We start from the raw sequence: 12,513 nt of genomic DNA, 5'->3' as shown, positions 1-12,513 counted from the left end.
ACTTTACTGTATTTTGAAGATGTACACACTGGACACAACTGCAGCGTCTTCACAATACTCTGCCACAGCTGAAAATGTGATTTATTGTGGATGCAGTGACAAAGCAGACATCACTCTGCCTAAAAATAGCCCAGCTGTCATTAACCTCCCTGCTGGGATATTGGGATTAGTTAACAGTCACTAAGTCACTCAATAAGGATTGGGAAAATCTACAACCTGGAAGAGTGCACCATCTTCATTATCCCAGCAGGAATTATAAGCTTCAGGTCAGACAGGCTGGAGTTTCTGTACTAGCAACAAAAATGTCTCACAGTTGTCATCTCTCTGTCTCCATACGGGAGTCCAGGAGGAGAATGGGGGAGTCCTGATGAAACTCAGAGTGCCCGACACTCTGCATTGTCACTCCTTATGTTCCCAGATGCAATTTGTATCTATGGAGCGAATCACACATTAACTCTAAGAACCTGATGAGCAGAGAATGAAGTGAGACCATTAGGCTCATCAATGCGTCTCCTTTCATAAAACTTATTTGTTTTGCCCCTTTTCTCTGGGTGGGATTTGCAAATCTCCTTCTGATCATTCGACAGTAGACTCCTCAGGGTCTCACTTATAGTACGTTTCCACTGAACCTCAGTCTAAAATTAGGATTGGTTTGAGTTGAGCCCATCAGTGGTGATGATTTTCAGACTAGATTTAGCACGTTGATTTAGCAAACTGGAAAGTGAAATAACTCCACTAAGGCCGGTGTTCCGTCACTAAGTCACCCTTTATTTACATGTGTATAGTACAAGACACTGACCCAGCTAGCTCAGAGTCAGCTCCTAGAGTGAGCAGAACTCCAGACACTCCTGTTTATATTTGTCAGCCAGGACTCCCTGATTGGACCAGGTTAACAGCCCCAATCAGGGAACTCATGTTCTATGAGATCCACCTGGCTGACCTCGTTACAATCGGTGCAGAAAGTGCCAGTTATACAACAGACACCCATGTAGTGAACCTCATCATTTACTCTGACATTGGGATCTGACAATGTAGTGATTGTTCAACTGAGCTCCACAGAACTGTGTGTGTGTGTGTGTGTGTGTGTGTGTGTGTGTATGTATGCATGTGCATGAGTGTATGTGTGTGTGGGGTGTGTATGGAGGTGTATGTGCATATGCTTATGTGTGTGTGCATGCGTGTATGTGTTGGCAGAGTGCAGCAAGGTCCATAGGAACATTCCAGAAAAAGTAGTCAATTACGTTGGCAATCATATTTTGCAGAAGGAGGTCTCACAATTACAACAACATGCCGCGATACAACTGTTTTCAAATAGGACAAATTTAATTATTATTTACAATGGTTGGGGTGGGAGAAATCTCCACTGCTTTTTTGTCCTCAGAGCTGCATAGTTTAGAACTATTTCTGGGGTTGGGGGGACAGTGCTGGAGTAATGGAAGTAGGTGATAGTGATGTCAAGGTCAAGACAAGAGTAAACAGTGAGTAGTGACTGGAGACAGGCTTGGTGTGAGTGAGCTTGGTAGGGGAGTGTGATGTCCACATGCCAAGTACAGGTGAGCTGATGGTCTCCTCCAGGAGGGGAGTGCACAGTGAATGATGCCGACAGCAGCATAAAGGTGGCCAGAGATTGGATGCCACAAAGTTGATCGATGATAGTAAGTGCCTCCTTCTCTAGTTTGAAAAGGAGTCAGGGGATCATAGAATGCTAGAAATTTTGGTGGGAAAATAAACCTTATTTTATACCATATTATTCCAGAATTTATCATTGCTGATGTTGAAGTGAGTATTAAAATTCAGATGGTTGGGTCCATGATCGCTAATCCTTTTGAAAAAGGCTCCATGAATTAGAAACATTTCAGAACCAGCGGTGGTTAATAGACCTACTTTTTGTAAATTCATTTAGGGGATGTGGGCATCTCTGGCTGGGCCAATATTTCTTGCCCATCCCTAGTTGCCCTTGAGAAGGTGGTGTTGAGCTGCTTTCTTGAATCGCTGCAGTCCTCCTGCTGTGGGTTGACCCAAAATGTCCTTAGGGAGGGAATTTCAGGATTTTGACCCAGTGACAGTGAAGGAACGGTGATATATTTCCAACTCAGGATGGTGAGTGACTTGGAGTGGAAGTTGAAGGTGGTAGTCTTCCCATGGATCTTACCATTTACCTTGAAGCTTGGATCAATAATTAAATACCTAATCACTTCATCTCTTTCAGTTCAGATCGAAGAGTAGAATTTGCACCTTGTGATTATTGTGTCAATAGTTTTATTTGGAAGTATTAACAAGTGGCAGAGTAAATGAATGTCCCTGGTGATGGCCACACAGTGACTGGTATAAGAAGATAAATACTACAGAGAGAATGACCAGTCACAGTCTACCTCCACATTCTGTAAATTAGTCATGGTATAGACCTTTGAACTATCTGTTGTAGCATCAACAAGCAGTGCAACTCGTGATCTGTTGATAGGCAGAATTGAATTTTGTCTTGGGTGAAGGACATCACTTAAACCTTACTCAGCAAACATCTCCCTCCACCTGACTTAACCTCCAGCTTTGTATCACTATTTTAAAATGAAAAAGAGCAAATATTTCCAAAACATTTGTTCATGGCTGCAGGAGGTCCCAAAATACTTCAAAGCCAATGAATCACACTTCTTTAAGTAAATAAGAAAGCTGATTTACACACAGTTAATGAGCCAAGTGACAAAGTCCTCCTGTGGCACAGTGGTAATGTCCCTACCTCTTGACCAAGAGGCCCAGGTTCAAGTCCACTCCTTTCAGAGGTGTTTAATACCAACTCAGAACAGGTTGTCAGGACAAGGCCAATTTCAGTACAAAGCCACCAGCCTTTTTTTTTCAGAGGATTCTTGCATTTCATTGGCGTGACTAGTCTCTTTGACATCAACAACAGCATCTGGCAATGTATGAGAATAAGCTGGTCCCTTTCCATGAGGACACTTGATTTTTAAACCCCTGTGTTCTGTAACTAAAGGAAAGAAGAAATGCCTTGATACAGAATAAGCCAAACACCTGATGTTTCATGTGAGGGCCTTGGGTTAACATTCCATTGAGATTGAGCTTCTCTAACATTGTTACCATTCTCCCAGATCTGCAATCGCTGAGTGGAACCTGGTTCAGAAGTACTGTCAAATGAATTGTGTACAACACCAGTCCCTCGCAGAAATAAAAATGGTTTTGGATGGTGTTAATCAGTAGCTGAATATGTAGACCCATATTTAAATGAACTTTCTTTTTCCCAGAGCAGTAATAATTTCCTGCACAGCGCTAGGAGACTAAAGCCCGTTGCAGATGGGGAAACAAACAGGTAGTGAAAGAGTTTGCCTTCAGTGCTGAGGCCACACAAGGGGTCTTCATGAATCCTGTTACGTTATCAATGTGCATTAATTCAATTCCCTCTCATGGTTAGGCTTTAAGAACTCTGCTGTGTCTACTACAACAATCCTTTCATTTCATGATTGGGGAACATCTTTAGCCTGGAACTTTATTACTGTCTCAGAAATCTGAAAGTGTATGTAGACATAGGTCTAAATATTCAGTTGTTGTTTCAACAGTTGATTGTGGCATTTCTTCTTTTGGTGGGTCAATGGTGAGACGGAATTAGCAGCAATATTAGCCCAACATATGCACCATATTTTGAGAATTCATGACAGGCGGTAACAGCGTACCAGCATTGAGCTTCTGTATGTAAGAGACACTCTGTGGTCTTACTCCTTCTGAACTGTTCTCCAGTGACTGTTACTAGAGTAAGTGAGCTGTTACCTCATTTCCCATTAGATTTTTGAAGGAAGCTGCTTCCCTGCTAAATGGTAATATATTCCGTGTAAATGGGAAACTTGTTTAAATCATGCTGGTTGCTGGTGCCTTTCTCATTGATGAGCAGAATTTGCGTCTCTGTGGGGTGCCTTCAGTGATAAGTTGATGCCTGAGTCCAAAGCTTTTCTACAGAATTAGAAATGCAATAGGAGTGAGCAATGAGGCTGTAATTTATTCCAGGGATACAGACAACACCGTAAACTGGAAGAACAAAGCTCGAGTGTTTTATGAATATCATTCCAATGTGGAGATTGAATTGCGTCCTTTTCACTCATTTGAGCAGACATAAATTGTTTCATTTGTAGAACCATTGTTGGCTTAAGTTCGAAACAGTGCTGGAATGACCTTGATTAAAGATTGAGGCAGTAATGCTGTCGTTGCTACAGAGTGATATTGTGACATGATTAATGATGGGACACCAGAGGGAATTTCAAATAGAACAAGTCGGGACTTCAGTGTATCTGATTGGGCATAAGTGGGAAAGACTAGGGCACATTGGCAGCATTCCAAGACCTTATACCTCTCACTCTCGGCTGCAGAGGTTTGGATGGTTTGAGAAAAGAATGAGATCAAAGAAACAAGACATACAAAGGGAGAATTAACATCAGAATGAAGAGAAGATACCTAAAAACAATAATGGATGTTTTGTGTAAGATCTTTCATTTTCATTCCCGTGCCTAGTGTACATGAGGCAGCTAAAGTATATCATAGAGTCCCTACAGTGTGGAAACAGGCCATTTGGCCCAACAACTCCACACTGACCCTTCACAGGGCATCCCACCCAGACTCACCCCTACCCTATATTTCCCATGGCTAATCCACTTAACCTACACATCCCAAGACAATGTGAGTAATTTAACATGGCCAGTCCACCTAACCTGCACATCTTTGGACTGTAGGAGGAAACCCACGCAGACACGGGGAGAATGTGCAAACTCCACACAGACAGTCACCCAAGGCTGGAATCGAACCCAGGTCCCTACACTGTGAGGCAGCAGCGCTAACCACTGAGCAACCATTATGCCTACATCTGTTTCCATAGCTACTTTTTTCTGGAGCAGGTCATGGGCCTGTTGCCAGTGTGTAAAATACACAGTTGTGCAATTTCCCTTACACTAGAGTGTAAGTTTGCATCATCTGCTGAGCCCCTGAAGGATAGCACTAGTCTGGTCTTTGAAATAAAACAACTTTTTTAACATCATGTTTTTAATCCAGGAGGAGGCAGTAGACTGGATCTTCCCTGACTGCTAGTCCACTGTAGTAACAGGGCTGATAGGTAGTGACTTAAGGTTTCCAATGAACCTGCAAGGTCAGGCCACCCAACGACAGAAGGCACCTGCTGGCTGTATGGAAGAGAATATACTCTCGCAAAGGGTGGGCCATTATCGACACTGTGGATGTGTAGTGATTCAAGAAGGGATTTGCAATTATCTTCTCAAGGGCAATGAGAAAAGTGTCAGCTTTATCAGTGAAGCCCACATCCCATGAGAGAATTAAAATGAATCGAGGACCTTATCAAGGCAGTTGGTAGCATTATCTTTATGTCTTTTGCTTCATTGGAGCAAATAACCAATTTGGAAATCAACAAAGATTGCAGGAAGCTTCAAAGAACCTGGGACTATATTCACTCCAAGGAAACAGTATCAGCTGATTTTGTTGTGTTACTGTTTTCTGACAACACACTTTGAGACCTTTTAGCTCTCTTTTTAAGGGTGAGGACTTGTCAATGGTGCCAGAGGAAGGGGAATTTGACAAGAGGAGTCTCTCTGATTACAATGTGTTTGATGTTGTAAATGCATTAACAGAAACCTTCTGTATTTTCTCCACAACAACTCTAATGTATTCATGAACAAGGTGATGAGAATAGTATTATGTGTTTCAGCTATATTACCTGTTTGCACCAATGATGGGGAACCTTTTAAACTCCAAATAATGTACTCTCAGGATGAGAGCTTTGCTCATAAGGCTGGCATTTATTATGCATCTTGGTGCAGCAACTCATTAAGGCTCCTTTCAAACCCACTGCCATCTGGAAGGACAAGGGCAGCAGATACATGGGAACACCACCACCTTCAAGTTCCCCTCCAAACCACTCACCATCCTGACTCGGAAATATATTGCCATTCCTTCAGTGTCACTGGGTCAGAATCCTGTAACTCCCTTCCTGACAGCATTGTGGGTGTCACTGTAAGTTCAATAAGGCAGCATTGTCAAGGATAACTGGGGATGAGCAGCCAGTGCTGGCTTTGCAGCAATGCTCACCATCCCAGTAAATAATGTAAAAGAACTGCCCCAAGAGGTAAATTTTACACATCGAGCAGAGCAACTTCTTACCCTGCATTATTAATGTTTGACAATTCACCCCGGTACCTTCACATCAGGATGTCTTGGCCCCAGCGTCACCCCTTTCCACTTCTTTTTCCATATATCCAGAAGGACTCTTACACAAAACTGTCCATTTTTCTCACATCATCAAATGGGATATTTTCATCTATGAACCACCACCATTAAGCCATTCAGAACATGTGAATAGTTGGAGAGAGGAATGGGAGAGAGGTGGAGAGTGTGCATATGGTGACACATGGCACTGAGTGTGGATCTCAGGATGTGGTGAGAACAACTTATACATCACGGAGATACCTGGATTTGAAACACGAAAGATGAAAGTTCAGTCGGAATCCATGTGTCTGAGCTGGAGGCAGTCACTCAGTGTGATGTGGCTGTGGAAGCAAGTTTTAGCAAATACCTTGTCAAACACCAGCACCAACAACAGAGTAATGATGAACAGGAAAAAAGAGTAGAACGGGAATCCTGATGGAGAAGGGGGTTGAGCATTTCTGCTTATATCCTTAACCCAAACCCCATACATGGGTTACTACCACAAACAACCCATTGTTAGCTGCTAATGGTCCCTACTGACAGTTATTCATTCTCCAGGGCTGATCTGTAACTATTCGTTGGTCTGTCCGACTGTTTTGTCTCTATCACTGGGGTCTATCTCCACTGACCGTTCACTCCTTCCTCCCTCCCCCCTCCAAATCTTAAGAATGCCTTTTCCAAGCTACAGTCAGTTCTGAGGAAGGTTCACCGGACCCGAAACGTTAGCTCTGCTTTCTGTCCACAGATGCTGTCAGACCTGATTTTTTCCAGTGATTTCTGCTTTGTTTGTGAATGATTAGTTGTGTCCATTAACCAAACGGTAGGAACTCTGCACTCAACCTGCAGGATGTGATAGGTAATAATCATAATCTTTATACCTCTAGGGTGAAAAGGGGAATCTGTTGGCCCTGATCGATGAGGTCACCACCGCTGAAAACAGGCAAGAGGTCGCAACCAATCTGGTGAAACTTTTCTTGGGACAAGGGCTGGCCAAAGAGTTCTTAGACTTCATCATGAATTTGGAATTGGACAGAACAAGTAAGAAATGTAGTCATTCAGTGTATACACAGAAAGCAAAATGTTTAAAGGGTTGTGATACCCTGTCCAGAGAATGACATGTAATGGGTTCAATTCTGAAAGATTCTGCACACAAATGTATTAATAATGCATGTCCACTTACATCAGGTATGTGTGCTGGTAAAATGCCTCATAACCAATCATTGTGTTTCAAGATTAGAATGGTGCTTTTATTGAATATCCCAATATTTTTGCTGTACCCCATACCATAAATCAATATTTCTTCCACTGAAATTTCCAATTGAAAAATCAGACCAGAACAAGGAGTGACGATGATCGAGGTTCAGAGTCAATACAGCTCCATGCTTGAAGCTGCTTCCAATCTCACTAATAGTGAGTGTTAGCAGTTGTCAGTCGAGTGACCGTTCATTGCTCACACCCTCACAGCCCTCAAATACACTGAACATTTGAAGCATTGTCGTTGTTGTGGTGTAGGCGAATGCAGCTGAGTCTTTCCAGATCCAATGATACAGAATAAGAAATATCGCTGCTTTCAAAACTACTGAGCAGATTGAACACATTGGGAAGAGTGTCAAAGTTCAGCTGTGGATCTTATTACAGGTCGCAAAAGGGCAGAATTTGCCAGTCAATTTGAAATGGTACTTTTCTATTCATGTTTTTCAGCTGAACCAAATACTTTGTTCCGTAATAATTCGCTAGCTTCCAAATCCATGGAATGCTTTTTAAAGGTAAGAAACAGATAGTGATAACGTTTCTTTAATTCTAGAGAAGTGGTCTAGCTGTTAATGTTTATAGGGTATTCTGCAGAGGCTGATGAGACAGTTCCACAACTATAAATAAGTAGCTGTGTACATCAGAGCATGTGTAGAGGTAGGAACAGGCACAACCAGGTACAGATGCAAATGGGTTTAGGTACAGCTGGAGACACATACGAATAGGGACAGGTATGCCCAGGTGCAGGTACAACCAGACACAGATACAGCTGAGGACATGTATGACCAGGTACAATTACAACCAAGTGCAGTTACAACTGGTTGCAGACAGTATTGTGGATATGTACAGTCGAGGACAGAAATGGCTGGATACAGTACGGCTGAGGACAAGTATAGATGGGTGCATGTACAGGCAGGTGCAGGTAAAGATGGGGATGCCATAAAACTGGGGACAGGGAGAGCAGACGCAGACACAACTGGAGACAGGTACACATGGGGACTGGTAAAGGTGGGTGCAGCTATAAGCAGGTGTAGCTGGGGGTGGTGGGCACGTACAACTGGGGACTGACACAGCAGATGCAGGTACATTCAGGAACAGGTACAACGGGATGCAATGTTGCTGGTATAGTCAGACACAGTGATCAGTGTTCGATCATGTATTGATGAGGAGTGATCTTCTACTTCTCCCCCCTATCACGGTTTGTCATTCGTCTCAGGAGCCAACAACAATGCTGTTGGGGATTTAGGAGGATTGCTGGGCACATTCATAATTCACTGGCAGCTTATAACTGATGGCTGGGCATGAAGAGGGGCAAACTTCACAGCAACAACTAATGGGCAATGGGCACCTTTTTACCCTTACAGCCACCAGCCTGAAGTTAAAATCCCCTCTGATTTGTTTCTGGCAATATTGGTTTGAAATATCATTATCGATCAGGACACTGGAAGATCTCCTCAGTTCTTTTTGAATCAAGCCATGAGATCTTGTATATTTAGAGAAGTAGCTCCCATTTCATCAACAGGGCTCAGTGGTTAGCACTGCTGCCTCTCAGTGCCAGGGACCCGGGTGCGATTCCAGTTTCGGGCGACTGTCTGTGTGGAGTTTGCATGTTGTCCTGTGTCTGCATTGGTTTCCTACTGTTTCTTCCCACTGTCCAAAGATGTGCAGCTCAGGTAGAATTGGCCATGTTAAATTGCCCATAGTGTCAAGGGGAGTGTGGGCTAGGTGGATTACCCATGGGAAATGCAGGGTTACAAGTATAAGGTAGAGGGATGGGTCTGGGGATGCTCTTTGGAAGGTCAATGTGGACTTGATGGGTCAATGGCCTACTTCCACACTGTAGGGATTCTGTGAACTGGATTGGACTGAAACGCAAGTGGCAGGAATGAAGAATTGAGGCTGCATATTATCTTGTACTGAAGTATTTTTAACCAGGATGGAGGGGCAGCATTTTGAGAATGTCTGAATACCCAGCATTGCTGATGCTACAGAACCTTTGAGATTGGGTAGGCTATGGAGGAACAGTGATACTAGGTTGAAAGTGCCAAACTTGAGGTGTTTGGGAAAAGGAGCAGGAAATGCAGGTCATGAAGGTCATGGATGAGGGGTTATGTGGGAGTTCATATGCTGTAGGGTACCTGCAGCAGAGCCAACTCTGAGAAAGGGAAATGGTTTTGAACCCAGTGGCCCACGCACTATTGATATTCTCGAATGAGGTGCTTAAAATAATGATTTTGATGAAGTTAACTCAGGAGAAACCAGAGGATACACATTTATGTCAATTGACAAAAAAAAAGAGAAAGTTGAGGAGAATTTTTTTTTCACACAGCATGATCCAGAATGCACTGCACTGTAGAAGCAGATCCAATTGTGTCATACTTTCAAATGGGAATTGTCTGAGAAAGGACTGCAGAAAGAGCAGGGGTGTGGGATGAATTGAAGAGCAGGCACAAACATGATGGGTTAAATGGCCTCCAGTATTGTATCATTTTATAATCAGGAAAATAGGATGTGCAGGAAAATGAGGAACTAAATAATCACTATTACTGAAATGTTGCAGTTTCTGTTGTTCACTTTTTTTTGGTCTATTAAACGGTACAGGTAGCTGGGATGCAATATTTACACAATATTCTCGGACCGACCATCAGCCGGGTATTTGAAGAGAAGAAGTACGTGGAGCTGGATCCAAATAAAGTGGAATTCAGGGAAGCAGGGTAATAATCAACCATTTCATATCCTGTGAATGTACTGAGAGACCACTGTAAATATATGACCAAGACTTAGATTGTCTGAGGGGACAGAGATACTTTGACAGAGTGATAAATGTAGGTGCATTGATCTCGGTTCAGCGAGAACTGGCAGCACTGTTCCTTTATAAAGCTGCTGTATTTATCTTTCCAAATCAACCCCAATTTAAAACTAAATAAGGTAACAATAGCACAATGATCTGTGAAAGATAAGAAAGTTTTCTTCCCTCTTTAAGTTTCTGGATTGTTGATACCTCCAATCACTGTCACCACAGACTCTTTTATCTATTAAATCACCAGACTTTAAATTTTGATCTAAATTAAGCTTTATATCTGGTAAATAAATTTTACATGGCCTGATTTTTGAAGGATGCAAATCAGCATTTTCTGCACTAATCTTAATTCATTCCTTAGAGATAATCGTTTCCAAGTGTAATTAAATTTTTTTTGTAACAATCCTGCCACTTAACTCTTCTTCCAGTTGTTATCCTCCCTGACAAAGCTCCCACGCATTTTTGAAATACCTGAATTCTTGAACCAACTGCTACAAGGCTCATTGGTGACAATTCCTCCAATATTCTATCATGCGGAGATTTCTAGTTTCTGTTTGTGCCAGTGCGGTGAATTGAAAGCAGTACAATGTGCATCAATCACTCAGTATCGAAGTTCAGTCTCCCATGTAATGAGTATGCCAATGTATCTGTCATTTTAACAATTTACCACTTGTTAGTTTTCCTATATCCTGCATTGCTTTGAAAACCCAAAACCTGACTACCTTCTCACTCTTAATTTTCACCTCATACCTTGATTGGAAACTCGGAGATGATCTTGTCACATTTATTCATTTATTTACCAAGGAAACACTTTGGGAAAGGAGTCACAGTTAAAGACTGTGTTTTAACAACACAGGTTTAAATAGAAATGAATTGAAACAAGGCCAGGGGGTAAATTTAATGTAAACCCACTATTTAAAAAGGGAAGTAAGAGAAAGAACCAAGGAATTATAGACCAGTGAATCTGATGCTGGTAGTGGAAAAGATGTTAGAGTCTGTTCTCAAGGATTTTATATCAAAGCACTTAGAAAACAGTGGTAGGTGCAGTTAGCATGGATTTACAAAAGATGTATATGCCTGACAAAACTACTGGAATTCTTCGAAGATATAACTAGTAGAGTTAATCAAAGGGAGCCAGTAGATGTGGTTTATTTGGACTCTCAGAAGACTTTCAACAAAGTTCCACATAAGAGATTAATGTGTAAAATTAAAGTGTAAGGGACTGGGGAGTTGTGTATTGAGATGGATAGAAAACTGGTTAGCTGACAGGAAGCAAAAAGAGTAGGAATACATGAATAGCAAGCAATGACTAGTGGGGTACCACAGGGATTGGGTCTAGGACCCCAGCTATTCACAATGTGTGTTAATGATTTAGATGAGTAATGTAATATTTCAAAATTTGCAGATGACACAAAGCTGGGTGGAAGGATGAGCTGTGAGGAAGATGCAGAGGTGCTTCAGTGTGACTTGGACAGGCTGTGTGTGTGGGGGGACAAATGCATGGCGGATGCTGTGTAATGTGAGGTTATCCACTTTGGTGGCAAAAATAGGAGGGCTGATTATTATTTGAAGATAGTAAATTGAAAGATGGGAAATGTTCAATGAGACTTAGGTGTCCTCATGCACTAGACGCTGAAAGTAAGCATGTATGTGCGGCAAGCAGTGAAGGAGGCAAACTGTGTGTTGTCTTTCATAGCGAGAAGATTTGAGTACAGGAACAAGGATGTCTTGCTGCAATTACACAGGGTATTGGTGAGGCCACACTTAGAATGTTGTGGGCAGTTTTGGTCTCTTTATTTGAGAAAGGATGCTTTAGCTATAGATGGAGTGCAGTGACAGTTTACCAAACTGATTCCCAGGATGGCAGGATTGATGTATGAGGGGAGATTGAGTTGGTTAGGATAATATTCACCAGAGTTTAGAAGAATGAGGGAGGATCTCCTCAAAACCTCTAAAATTCTAACAGGTTTATCCAGGTTAGATGCAGGAAAGATGTTCCCAATAGTGGGTGCTTCCAGACCATGGGGATCATAGTTTAAGGATAAGGGGTAATTCTTTTAGGACTGAAACAAGGAGAAATTTCTTCACCCAGAGAGTGGTGAGCCTGTGGGCTGCACTGCCACAGAAACTGGTTGAGGTCAAGATATAACAAGGTGTAGATCTGGATGAACACAGCAGGCCAGGCAGCATCAGAGGAGCGAGAAAGCTGACGTTTCGGGTCTGGACCCTTCTTCAGAAATGGGGGAGGGGAAGGG

General features: G+C 42.4%; 1 protein-coding gene across 2 annotated transcripts in view; it reads left to right on the top strand.

The window, feature by feature from the left end:
- rasa4 (RAS p21 protein activator 4) overlaps positions 1-12,513 on the top strand; it is a 217,015-nt gene that overhangs the window by 177,199 nt on the left and 27,303 nt on the right. For both annotated transcript variants that reach the window (XM_048612760.1, XM_048612761.1), the window contains 3 exons: positions 7,092-7,245; positions 7,909-7,973; positions 10,060-10,172. In XM_048612760.1, the coding sequence (XP_048468717.1) occupies positions 7,092-7,245; positions 7,909-7,973; positions 10,060-10,172 (332 nt within the window). The remainder of the gene's footprint in view (positions 1-7,091; positions 7,246-7,908; positions 7,974-10,059; positions 10,173-12,513) is intronic.

The sequence above is a fragment of the Rhincodon typus genome, chromosome 26 (genome assembly GCF_021869965.1).
Source record: "Rhincodon typus isolate 14 chromosome 26, sRhiTyp1.1, whole genome shotgun sequence".
Lineage (NCBI taxonomy): Eukaryota > Metazoa > Chordata > Chondrichthyes > Orectolobiformes > Rhincodontidae > Rhincodon > Rhincodon typus.
The sequence above is the reverse complement of the archived record's forward strand: the minus strand, read 5'-3'. Positions and strand labels throughout refer to the sequence as shown.